This window comes from Phyllostomus discolor, chromosome 6 (assembly GCF_004126475.2).
Source record: "Phyllostomus discolor isolate MPI-MPIP mPhyDis1 chromosome 6, mPhyDis1.pri.v3, whole genome shotgun sequence".
Classification (NCBI taxonomy): domain Eukaryota; kingdom Metazoa; phylum Chordata; class Mammalia; order Chiroptera; family Phyllostomidae; genus Phyllostomus; species Phyllostomus discolor.
Window position 1 is genome coordinate 106,964,980 of NC_040908.2, and position 14,103 is coordinate 106,979,082.

The 14,103-nt window shown below is 36.1% G+C and overlaps 1 protein-coding gene across 1 annotated transcript in view; it reads right to left on the reverse strand.

The window, feature by feature from the left end:
- The window catches only part of FOLH1B (folate hydrolase 1B), a 55,211-nt gene that overhangs the window by 19,243 nt on the left and 21,865 nt on the right, over positions 1–14,103 (reverse strand). The window contains exons 6-12 of the mRNA XM_028515677.2: positions 13,065–13,251; positions 9,829–9,922; positions 5,849–5,947; positions 5,467–5,552; positions 3,867–3,986; positions 1,802–1,884; positions 309–372 (exon numbers count right to left, since the gene is read on the reverse strand). Of these exons, the coding sequence (XP_028371478.1) occupies positions 309–372; positions 1,802–1,884; positions 3,867–3,986; positions 5,467–5,552; positions 5,849–5,947; positions 9,829–9,922; positions 13,065–13,251 (733 nt within the window). The remainder of the gene's footprint in view (positions 1–308; positions 373–1,801; positions 1,885–3,866; positions 3,987–5,466; positions 5,553–5,848; positions 5,948–9,828; positions 9,923–13,064; positions 13,252–14,103) is intronic.

Sequence of the window (14,103 nt, forward strand, 5' to 3'; positions counted from 1 at the left end):
GTTATTCCATTTTAAAATCACTGAAATCTTTAGTCCCATGATTTACTTATTCACTGAGCAGGTATTTACTGAATTCCTACCATGGACAAGGTGATCTGCCAGATGACACAAAGCAGAGCGCAGCTTTCTCAAATTAGCATTCTGGGGCTCACAGCTGCTGTGAGTCAGGGGCAGGGGCCTGGCACAGCAGCAGCAGATTCTGAATCACAGGCCAATCAATTTGCCTCCCTTATTAGTGCCTGATTTATGAACTACACTGCTCCTATTACCATGACCACATCTTTTCCTGTGGGGCTAACTGTATTCACCTTCTATAGAAGAATCGGCATTAACATAAGCCACACCGCGCTCCTGAAGGAGTCTGGAATTCTCCTATAATAGGAAAGAAATAAAAGCATAAACATACAGCCATAACCTCTCCCTCCAAATGCACATCTACATTAATTGTGTGCAGATTTGTGATTAAGCTTACCCAAATTAACCACACATTTGAAATATAAGATTTCAAAATTATCTAAGAGAATTTTAAAAAAAAACTTTGTAAGGATAACAAGTAAGGCATTTTTAGGACTAAAGTGTGAAAATAAAACTGTCTGCATTTTTAATTTGTTAAAAGGAAAGGAGTTGATTACTTACTTAACTGTACTATCGTGTATTCATTTCTTAACAAACTTGAATGACCTAAGGGATCATTTCAGTGGAAGTCTTCTCATGGATATCTCATTACTTAAGTACAGAATCTTGGCTGATTCACAGGGAATGAGTTATTTCAAATATACTAGTTAAAAATAAGTGTATTTCAATATCTGCATACCCTGAAACATGAAGTTCTCCAGTAGGATGCTACCACCTACTGGTCAACATTAATCATTGCAGTTTTAAAACAAAAGGAAGTGTGTAGCAGTTTTGTTGAGACCTCGAGTGTATTCTGAATCTCAAACATACAATTTCCTAAGCATCATGACTATAAGAAAGAAAAGAGAAGAAAACTATGCCACTCTAGGTGATGAAAACAGTTTGAAACTGACAAATCACAACCTCAACATATTTAGGCTCTTTCTGATACCAGCATAAACCATTGCTGTCTACAGAAGCACTGCTTTTTCTTCCCCCCCAAAGAAAATTGAAAGTTACAGGGCTTCTCATAATTTCTGCAGTATAATAGCCCAATAAATACTTTGCTGCATGACAGCAATTTAATGGAATATATGTTAACATTGAATATATTTACTTTACAGCTAATGCCTCTATTACATGAAGTCAACAATACATGCAGGTAAAATTACTTTCCAAGGGGCTTAGTAAATATTCTGTTGTGAGGCTTTATGCTTCACTGTTAGTATAATTTAATTCAGACTAGGTCATTGTGATATAAGGATTATAATTGTGAAAAGTATACCTTACTACTCAAGTTCAGGGAGTATTTAAATGTGGTTAGCTTTAGGAACCAATTTGGAAAGGATAATAGAAACATCATATCTTATTTTGCTGTTTGATTTCTAGTTAATTTAATTACTTCCTATCACGCTATCAAAAGATGAAGTAAAGTTATTCTGACAATTGTCATTAACTGTCTCTAAAATGTTCAAACAGAACTTGTTCTTTAGTGACAAAGATATTTTTTGTCACTAAAGTTATTTTTTGTTGACTTTTTTAACAAGGATATGTTGCTCCAGTCTTTATGAAAAAAAGTTTGAATATTTTCTCACTGGATTCACTTTTTATTTTTATATCCTTCAGGATTAAGTCTGAACTGCTTTCCCATTATAAAAATATTTATTGTAGCAAATGATCAACTAACCTCTGCCCATTCAGTAGAACCAAGAAGACCAAATTCTTCTGCATCCCAGCTTGCAAACAAAATTGTTCTTCTAGGCTGCCATCCTAAAATATATGTATATATATATATATGTAAATGCTGGGAAAGTGCACAATATATCCAAGACATTGCCAAGCCCAACAGAAATAACAACAAACAAAATCATGGATTGTTTAGGTTTGTAATGATTGGCTACACATAGGAAACCATTTGTGACCTGCAGCTGCCTAGAGTGGAAGGAGAGAGCACTAGATGTGGTCTGTGTTCTGAGAGCAGATAAAACAGAGAAAATCCTTGACAACTCTTCCGTGTTGTTCTGGCATCACATGATTGTTCAGTGTCAGCTGGTTGCATGATTTCACTCAACTCTCTGCCAGGATTAGTCAACAGAAGCTCAGTTAATGTCTGCAGTTACTGAAAACTACATAATTCAATAGGGAGGCCTTACAGCTTGGAGTCAAGAGCACTGGCCTTGAAGTTAAAGAAAGATCTTATTTCAAACCCTGGATCTTTCACTTACTTGCACTATGACTGAAGGAAAGTTATTCACACTTACTAAGCCTTTGTTTCTTCATCTGTACACTAAGAATAACAAAGTAAAGATACAACTTGATGGAAGGACTAAATGGAATAATCTTCATAAATATAGCATGTAATAAGTGCTCCAGAAATTGTAAGTCTCCTTTATTTTATTAACTATTTCATCTGTGCTTATTAAGAATGTGGATCACTATACCTTTTGAGTCTAGTGTTTAATTTTTGTCAGGTTTGTTGACAGTATTATTCAGATTTCCTTTAATTTTTATTCTGCATGCATTCTTTAGCATGCTCTGGAACTGTCCCAGTGATGTTTTATACTTACCACAGGGAATTTTCTTACAAAATCATGAAAATGTTTATAATAATATTAAACACTATGGAATCCATAAATTCAGGTCTCTGTAGTTTTTTTTTCTTTTTAAAAATATAACATAGCTGAAAAAACAACTTAAACACTTTACTTAAAGAGAGGCATTGTGGTTTTGTGGACTGGTAGCCAGAAATTTGAGTTTGAGCCCTGGTTCTCTGACTCTGCCACACACCAGCTACATAATCTTGAGTGAATTCTATTTCTTGATTCTGTAAACCTTGGTCAGCTCTTTTGTAAAGTGAGAACAGAAATATGTAGGTAATATCTCTCTGGTTGTTATGAGTTCAAAATAGAGCATGTGAAAACATCATTTCTCTGAGAAAATAAGTTCCATGCAAACTTAAAATATTTTTTTACCATTTTTTTTATTGTTACTAAAAACAATATGAGCCACATTCACAGCTTCTAGGCTTTTTGTTTGCAGGTCAGTAAACAAAGTGGACTTTCTGCTTTCCTTGCATAATAATTATTTTAAAAAACAACTATTTGAACTAAATTTTATTTTTGCTTTTATACAAAGATTCTAAAATGACTGAAGTAATGATGCTAAGAGTATAAACCCAAATTCTGACAGCAATCAAAAGTTGGGGGTTTGAGAATGCAGACACTGAATTTTTGACAGTACCCTATCAGGCAAGACCAGTATTTTTCTCAATAAACTCTGATCTCCCCAGTTACTTAGTACACTTGACCTCATGTATGAGGCTTGAAGAGCCTGGGGAATTTCTGCTTACAGTTTTCAGACCAGGGAAATTTGGCTTATGACCTAATTCTAGTGCATACTCTTCAGTGAGGAAACCCATTTCCACCTTTTTAGTTGTGAAGAGTGACCACTAACAGTGTAATTCCTTTATTTCAGATTACAGTTTAATACATAAATATTAATAAAGTGAATATTACTATGTAAACGCAAAAAACAAATAAGCAATATAATTAACTAACTAACATAATGTAGCCACAGTTTATTGAAAGCTATTCTGTGGTACTACTAAGTACTTTATGCTGCTCAGGTGACATAGTTTGCACCTATCCTCTTGGTTCACCCTTCACACAAACCTATGAAGTGGGATTTTCACACTCGAGAGAACTAAACTGAGAGTCAAAGAAATAAGTCTTTTTACTCTTTCTTTAAATTACCTTCTTTTTTCAGAATTCCAAAACTCCTCACAATTTCATGAACAACAGCTGCTCCACTCTGAGGGTCAATGCCACCAAACACCCATGAGTCACGGTGACCTCCAAGAATGACATACCTGTCTAGAAAACAAGATTGCAAAAATTACTTGTCATTCCAGGTCAATGCCACAGCATATTACAAATGACTCAAGAGCATCTAAACACAAAGCATGCAACTCAAAGGAAGCCCTGGCCAGGTAGCTCAGTTGGTTAGAGTACTGTCCTGATATGACGAGGTTGTAGGTTTGATCTGTCGTCAGGGCACAGACAAGAATCAACCAATGAATTCATAAAGAAGTGGAATAACATATTGATGTTTCTCTCTTTTTCTCTCTAAATTAAAATGTAAAAAAAAAGACTCAGAAGATAATAAGGTTCCTGAAGACTTGTATAAATACATTATGTATTTTGTTCTGATTCTGATGTATGAAGACAATAAAAAAGTGATACGCAAATGAAAACTATTACAGTAATTATAAGTATATACATAATGCTAATTGAGTATAAAATTATCCTAGTCACATCTTTATATAATTTCTTATTATTCCTCTCCTACCTATTTAGCACTGTTTCCAGAATGTTCAGATTAAGAGAACATTAGCCACCTGTCAAGTTCTCCACTTCCTAGTCCTATTTATTTTCAGGATACAGGTCAAGGATTTTCCCCCTTTATGAACTTCTCCTGTTTTCCATAGGGAGAAGGAATTGCTTCTCTACCCAGCATTCACGGCAATCTGTTGAGATCTGAAAAAGCATTTACCACACTTACATGTATGGCTCCCCTCCCAACTCTGAGTGCCTTATCCCCGGACAGTGTCCCTTTTGATCCTGGCATCCCCAGTGCTGAGCACAGAGCTGGCACAAACTAGGTGTTCAGAAGATTCAACAAATAGCCAGTTATACAGTGTTTCATTTTCACTGGAAGCACATCAACACTTTTGATCGCTAAAAGAAAGCGCTGGCTTGCTTGTAAGGAAGATATACAATTTAATTGGATCTGTTTTGGTAAAAATATATACCCAAATAATTTCCAAGGAACTGGAATATAATGAAGTAAGACTCTTTATAAGATGTATTAATCTCCAGATCATATGAAATCCTGTGGAAATCGTGTGTTTATATATTTCATTGACTTCAATAAAAATCTATGTAAAAATGACTAATTCAAGGTTACCTTAATTTTCTGAATGCTTTCTTTTATAAGATATTTATAGTTATCATGAAGATATTTTGCCCATGCAAAACTACGTAATAAACAAATCCATAAAACTCAAGAAAATACCTAAAATCCACCTCTCCCTGCTGTTCCTCCCTTGGTCCTCTAAGTAGAGCATGCATACTCTGTCACCAGCCTTGGTCATCTGACCAATCTAGCCTCACCACTTTTCTTTCTTTACAACATATATCACAATACAAAATTACCTCAAGTTTATGTATTTTGTCTTTATGTAAGTTCCATTAGGGCGAAAAGTCACTTTGCTTAGCTCACCTGATGGCCCCAGAGCTCAGAGCGGTCCCTGGTCCAGGAGAGCTGTGGTTTGATGTGTGCTAATGAGCTTACCTGGCTCCACTGCTCCTCTGAGAGTTCCAATCACATTGTAAATCCTTGTCACCTTATTGTTGGAATGGATGTGCATCTTGACTTTTCTAATGCACATGTAATGAACACATTCAAAATGTACTGGTTAACAGATTACAGCCCACAATTTTTAAATCTTACATCATTGTTTAAAATATTTCTAAAGGTACACAGGCAAAGATTACATTTTGCCAACTGTCCAATTATAATGATGTAAGTATAATTTTCTCTTCAACCTATGATTTTGTTTCCTACTGGTGCTAGCTAGTTTTTACTTTTTCAGCCACCCTCTATAATTGCTTTTTAATTTAAATTTAAAAAAGTTTATTTCCCCTAAAAAGAGTTAAAATAAAAAGTTTCTTACTGTGTAGAAAAATTTCCAGTAAAGCCAGGTCCAACATTGTAAGGCACTTTGAGACTTCCTTTCCAGCTGCTATCTGGTGGTGCTGTTCCACCCATTTTTCTGTTGAACATGGAAAGTGTTATTAGCTAAAGGAAGCCATGAAGTTACAAGTGAAAATGTCAATGAACTTTCTTTCTTGAGTGTCTGTTCATAATAGCTTCTATGAGTCAGCAATAGTGCAAAGTGCTTTGCACATGAAATGCCATTCAAACCCTTACGAAGCTCTTATGAAGTCACTGCTATCATCTCTACTTCACAGATGAGGAGCATGGTGCTTAGAGAGACTTAGGTAATTCAGCCAAGTCATGCAGCCAGTAAATGGTATAGCTGAGATTCAAATCTTTGTGAAGAATTCAAACCCTGTTACTACTTTCCAATAGTAAATCACGTGAAAAGTGCTTTCCAGGGCATGCTCTGAAGAGAGAGTTTGATGTCAAACTTTTTGGGGTTTTCTACCCATTATGTTATTTCTCACACTGATAAATACATTCAAAATATGTATATGGTCATCCTTTACAAAAGGGTGTTATGTCACATATGTCACATACATATGTTAGGGAGAGAGGAAGAGCAAAGGAAAGATTTCACTTCAACCAGCAGTCCCTAAACATTTCACACACTTTTTTTTTAATTCATAAAGGTAGTGCTGGCTGATAAGGCTCAGTGAATTGAGCGTGGACTGCGAACCAAAGGGTCACTGGTTCAATTCCCAGTCAGGGCACATGCTTGGGTTGCAGGCCAGGTCCCCAGTTGGGCCCACATGAGAGGCAACCACACATTGATGCTTTCTCTCCCTCTTTCTCTCTTCCTTTCTCTCTCTATAAAATAAATAAATAAAATATTAAATATTCGTGAAGGTAGAAAGATACAGACAGGCCAGCCAGTACATGCCAGCAGCCCTCGTTAACTCTTAGCAGGGGACTGAGAAAGAGATATGAGGATGTTTATGGAATGGTGGGATTTATGCAGATCTACTTCAACATATCCACCTGTACTGTATTAAGAAAGTGGATTGGCTTTTTCTTGATGTGAGCATAGAAATCAAATATACCTTTGCTAAAAAGCAGAGAATAAAAGGATATGGTTCAAGACAAACTTGGAAGTGGAAAACATCAATTTCCTCTTTTTTCTGTGCCTGCACACAAATGCTTTTTCCATTACTACATATTTGAGAAAATGTGAATTGTTGGGAACTGCCCTGCCTGGTTGCAGGAGCTGTAACCCCCCATGACTAAGGCTGAGTTAGTGACCTTCAGCTATAAGCCACTAAGGAGACAAAGCTTATCTCCCTGGCAGGGGCGCTGCCTCTGCTCCTTTTACTTCACCCTGCCTGGCCTCCAATGCTTGATTGGTTAGCCAATGACAGGTAAGATTCCTCAAGAGACAGACGACCTAAGACAGGCACGATCATCAGGGGCCCCCAGGGAAGGACTTGCGGGCTACAGAAAAGTGGTGATGGACCCTGTCTCTTGGCTTTGACATAGCCTGAGTCCTCATTCTGTCTGCAAGAAATCCCCTCATCTCTTGGCTGCCTTACTTCCCCTACCTGACTTAAGCCTGAAACAATGACTTAAGCCTGAAACAATGCTGGTGGTGGGTGCAGCCCTATGCTGGAAAGGGTGGGTTCCCTAGGGCAATCAGGCCTATGAAAGAATGCATAAAATCCCATGAAACCTACTTTGCTAATAGCCTTAATTAAATGATAGGGGTCCAAGCAGGAAATGAGTTTGTTCCTGAGAGTTTTATGGCCATTTAACTATCTCACCTTGACTCAAAATAGGCCCTCAGAGTTCTTTGTATGTTATCTATTGTTTGATCATTACTTCCTGATAATGATTAATGGGCTTTACATATACACCCTGTATTCCTATGAAGATTGAACCCAATAAAAGCCTCTCAAGGCAAGGGTCAGGGCGCACTCCTCTTGAGAAGGTGGTGAAGGGTCTCTGAGGCTTGCTCTCCCCTTGAGAGAGAAGCGGTGCTGTCCCTTTTCCTCCACAGGACTCGATAATCTGTGTGAATATATTTGGTTTCATCTATAACACCTCAGACACTGAAGGCCGGTGTCCATGTCAGTGAATAGCTCAACTTGATCTAGAATCTACTGAAAACCTAATAGTCAAACAATTGACAAGATTTTCTTCTTGTGAAAACTAATTATAAATAATATTGTTTTAAATTCTCTATCAGATAAATGCTTATTTTTACTTTTCTTATCTCACTAAGGAGTTTGGCTAATAAATATAATTTAAAGTAATATACTATCAAATTTATTTATTTACAATAAAATTTCACAAACAAAACATCAATTAATATGAATGGGCATTTTACTTTGGCAGAAAGTGTAATCAGTAGTCAAAACAGCAAATAATTAAGTATGCAAGAAAGTTATGGAAGGCAAGTGAAGAAGAATATACAAAATGTTTGATTATACATAAAATATTTCTACAATGATATATTATACACTAATAACACTGAATGCCTTTGGGGTGGAAATGGGTAAAAGGGAAACGTTTTACTGTGTACTGCTTTGAATTTTGAACTGTGTAAGTGCATTTTCTTGTACATAATTGGAATTACACTATACAATGTTTTGCAATCTTTTTTCCCCCACTGAATAGTATAGCATATGTAGGTTTCTATACCATTTAACATTCGTGTACAACATGTACTTCCATGGCTTTAAGTACTACCATAGCTAGTAATGTATTTGACCACTTATCAATTATTGAACAATTCTGTAGTTTATAGTTTTCCATTATTAGAAGTAATGCTAAAGTCATTTTCATCTTTTAAATATCATGACCATTTAGACTTTATTTATAAACATATTTAGAGAAATGCATAGTCCATGCTGTGTTAAAAATCTGTGTCCTACCCTGAATGTTAAGCCATGTGGTAAATCTAAGAGCCCCAAAAGTAAAAATACCAGGGTACTATTCCTTAATGTGCCCTTAAATTGGAGAGATCCCTCCAACACTGTGATGTCAGCCTCCTCACCTGTAAAAGTGAGGGCATGGCTCTACGTTATATAAAAGTTTTTTTATAGTCACTATAATAAAATAATCAGGAATGTCTTGAATTCAAAGAAGAGATTAACTGGCCATTCACTGTGGTCCCAAGCAATTCTACTTTTAAAAAAGTCAGTGTTCTCTCCGGTTCTAAAGGATAAGGGAGAAGGGATATGCAGATAGGAGAAAGCAGGGTAAGAAGTGGGAAAGTGTTCCAATGCCGGGTTAAGCAATAACACATTTGGAGATGTTTCAATAATGGAATCTTGGGGAGAAGAGGAATACAGATGAAAACAAATGAAAATTGCTCTCAGTGTGTTATTCCAGGACCTCCAATAAGTAGCTAATAAGAGGATTAGATGAGTAAGAGATTTATTAGCAAAAAGACCCATGAGGAAAATAGCAAGGGATGTAGGGAAGGCTGAGAAAGCCATCAGACCATTAGGCAGGTCCAATAAGGGGTAAAGAGAAAGGAAAGGAAGAGAAGAGTGCTAGGTGGTAGCATCAAGTTGAGGAAGGATATCAGAGGGCCCTGAGCCAAAATTTCCCATCAGAAGAGTCCTGTGCTTTCCATAATGGGCCTGGTTTAGTATTCCTGACACACTCTGTCACACTCTGTCAGATTGGGAGTACCCGTGGGGAGCGTGGCCTTGACACAAACAGGTAATGCATTTCAAAGCAGTGGCTGGAGCAATTAATCAATTATTCTTCCTGCATTTGGGGCTTTGAGAGGCTCCCTTTCATGGCCATCGCACACTACATACCAATATGTAAATTCCAGAACAAAACCACTACTCTATAAGACAGTGACAAAATTTGATGCTTTACCCACCTCAGAGAATTTCAATATCCAACAATGAAGACAAAAGCATAAAAGTTGAAGACTCAATAAAGAGAACCATGTCATCACTTTGTTTCTCAGAAACTTACTCCAGGAACTTCTGTGCATCATGGTATCCAATCGGATGAACAGGAATACTTGGAAGACCAACGGCCTCTGGGAGTTCACGTCTATAAGCATATTCTGAAAAAAGTTGAACATTCTTCTAATAAAAACTTGGCCCTTTTCAAAATATTTTCTGTAAGTCACGTTAAACACATTTTCATATTATATCTACTAGAATTGTTAAAATAAAAAAATTTCAAATGTTAGCAAGAATGTGGAGTGACTGAATCTCTCATACATTTCTTGTGAGAGTGTAAAATTATACAGTCACTTTGGGTAGCTCTTTTGAAAAGCAATGCTGAACAGAAATGTGCAGTATGATAAGCAATTCCACTCCTTAGTATATACCCCCAAAAGATGAAAACATATTGTATGTCCACAAAAAGATCAGTGAGAATTGCTCATAACAGCACCATTTGTGTTAGCCAAATACTAGACATAATCCAGGTTCTTCTCAACAGGACTGAAAAATTTGTAGTACAGTCCTGGCTGATGTGCCTTAGTGGACTGAGTGTTGGCCTGTGAACCTAAATGTCACCAGTTTGATTCCCAGTCAGGACACATGTCTGGGTTGCAGGCCAGATCCCTAGTTAGTGGTGTGCAAGTGGCAGCCAATCAATGTATCTCTCACACATTGACGTTTCTCTTCCTCTCTTTCTCCCTCCCTTCCCCTCTCTCTAAAAATATATAAATAAAATATTTTTTAAAATCTTGGCCTGGCTGGCTCAGTGGATTGAGCACTGGCCTGCGGACCAAAGGCTAGCTGGTTCAATTCCCAGTCAGAGAACACATGCCTGGGTTGTGAGCTAGGTCCCCAGTGGGGGTGCATGAGACGCAACCACACATTGATGTTCTCTCCACTTCTTTCTCCCTTTCCCTCTCTCTAAAAATAAATAAAATCTTTTTAAAAAATAAATAAAAATCTGTAGTGCACTTCCACTACTGAGCAATTAAAAGGAACAAACTGCTAATACACACAATAATATAGCTAAACCTCAAATCATTATAATGAGTGGAAATAGCAAGGCACAAAAGAATACATACTGTCTGATGCATTTTATGTTAAGTTCAAAACAAAGCAAACTAATCAATGGTGACAGACATCAGAAATTGGTTGCTTCTGAGAGGTGCAGTGAAACCAGACCAGAAAGGAGCCCAAGAGAACTTTCTGAACTCATGGAAATGTACTATATTTTATACTGAGTAATATAAATATATGCACTTTAATAACATCTTTTTAAAGATTTTATTTATTGATTTTTTAGAGACATGGAAGGGAGGGAGAGAGAAAGGGACATAAAAACATTGATCGGCTGTGCACATGCCCTTACTGGGGACCAAACCTGCAACCCAGGCCTGTACCCTGACTGAGAACCAAATTGGTGACCTTTCACTTTGCAGTACAATGTCCAACCAGCTGAGCCACACCAGTCAGGGCATGCATGCATCTTTAAAAATTAACTGAACTGAACTCTTAAGATCTGTGAATTTTAGTGCATGTAAAATCAACTTCAAAATAAAAAATACATGCTGTGATTTCTTTAGATCAAAAAAATAATTTTTCCTTTTTCTTCAAATTTTTAAATTATCTACTAAGAACTTCACATGATTGCAAAGCTGTTTCTTTTTAGCAGTAAAATGATAATGATATGTTAGATAAAATTTGTTTTAAAATTATCTAGAGTAATAACAATAAAATATAAATAAATAAGGAATGAACAAATGAAACAAGATTAACAAAATGTCTCTATCATGCATTATACATTATGTGATGTTATATATTATGTGTGCAATGTTATATATAATGCATGTTAGACCTGTTCCATAATAAAAAGTAAAAAGAAAAATTTAAAGAATAAGCCACCAAAGGGAATTCAATAAATGTAAGCCGCATAGGGATAACATGACTTTTCTTCCTAAAATGCCATCATTTAAATTAGAGGATAATCAACAGAAATATTCCAGTTAATCTCATCTTATGTTCATAATTTTAGCTTTGCATAACTAACAGAGAAGTTGCATTTGGAAAAAACAAACAAACTTGGGAGTGAAAAAGTGAAGTCAGTCAAGGTATATTTATGTGATTATTATAGGATAATATGTTTTACTTAAAATAAATAATCTATGACAATGTACCATGTTCTAAAAAGATTTATAAAACCAAAGTACATAAACTTTAGGGGAATCTATAATCTGATTAAAAAAACAGATGAAGAATTAACACGGAAATGCCACAGATACTTTGACAACATACTTTATCCAAGTTATACACTTCAGTTAGTTTTAACTCACACAAACTAATTGATCACAGACTTTCATAAATGTCATCAAATAGCTAAGCACACTCAAATGAATTAGCTCCCTTTGTTAATGATCTACAGTTTTACAGGGAGCTATTTCAGCACAAGACAAGCATGTGGACTCTGGAGCCAGACCACCTGACTTTGAGTCTCAGCTCCTTCCTCATTTAGTGGTGTAATGATCTGGGGCAGATCACTTACTTCTCCCAACCTCACTTTCCTCTTCTGTCAAATAGAGATTATAATTCTACCTAGTTTGAAGGATTGTTAATAATACTACCTACTTTAAAGAGCCGGCATTTAGGAAAAATTCCTTGAAATTTATCACTACTATCTTTATATAGCAAAGATGCAGTAAGCATTTTCTGGACTCTACATTCTAAATGTCCCATTTCAGGGTTTGTAGAAATTCTGTTCTACTATCCCTTATCCACAGCTGTGAAATTCCAAAACTAGGAAAACCACAAATTTGGAAGAAATTTACTTGGCAACAAAACTCATTTGATGTAAACTCATTTGACAGCAAAATCTAACTTAAGCAGACACAAGGCTATTTATACTACTTCTTTAACCCAGCTTAGTATGATTATTCATACATTTTGCTGCAAAAATATTTATATACTTGCTTCCTTTATTATCCCAGCCTCTATGTGAGTGTTAGGCAATGTATGGTACAGTATATGCACTGTATCACTTTAAATACCCCATCAGACCTGGGGTTCTAAACAAGGGATAAGGGACCTGAACCAATAATTTTCAGAGTTCAAACCTCTATATTTCAAAACAAACAAACCAATAAAACACCTCTCTATTTCTTAGATGCAAAGAGAATAAGAAAAAGACATTCTTTGTTGAAAAAAAAACACCTTTAATAAACTACTTAAAATATTTTCTCTGATAACTAAAGCCTGACCACTCACCATTTGCTGGGTAACCAGGTGTGAGAGGGTCCCCTGCCCCATTAAGATTTAAAATATTTCCACGCTGAACACCGCCTCCCGGAAGATTCCAGCCCTCTGGGTAGGATGCCACCCCAGGAGCAAAGTAGTCAGCAGGGTCCGAGTACAGAATGACTCCTTTGGCCCCTGCCAGCTGGGCGTTTTTAACCTATAAAAGGCAATGCCTCTCTTACTTCAGGTTGGTTGTTCCAAATTTGTTTTTATCAATTTTCAAAATTATCCTTAAATAAGTAACCAAATGTTTTATCTTTAATCATTGTAGGTCTATCATTAGACCTACGACAAAGGATATCTCACAGAAAATTGACTCCCCCCACCCTTCTACAAGCTCTAAAGTGTCAGCCCTCAGAGCAGCAGTGTGTGGATAATGTACACATCAGTGGTAGCGAGGACTTCCTGTTTCCTTCCCCTAGTCTAGAAGCACAATAAGCAGGCCAGAGTCCCAATTTTTTTTCTATATTCGAAAGGGAATATTTCTGAATTTTAACTTCCCACAAAGGAAAAAAATTATATACATATATTTAATTATATGTTAGATTAATGTATACTGTAGATTTTATATATATATATATATATAAACAAATCAAATGACAGAACCTTTAAAAATTACTATGTATGTATGAATTGGTTTTTCTCATTACTTATAACAGCAATTCGTATTAAAACTTAATATAGTAAATATTTTCAAAGTTAATATTTTAAACAAAGCTACCAAATCAAGGTTAACAACAAACCCAATGCACACTTTTTTTTTGCAGACCATTGGCATACTTTGCAAGTATGGAAAAAATCTGCTCTACTCTCCCTGATCTATTATTACACTGGCCACATTGCAATGACCCAATTTACAACTTGAGTCTATAAGCTTGTAGACTCCCTATAAAGAGGGCATGTACAGAACATGAGAGGACTGTGGTCCTCAGAAAGTGTTAGGATATGATTTCACATGTACAAGATACAATATAACTTTCTATTTGTGGGGAACAAAAAAGAGGTATTT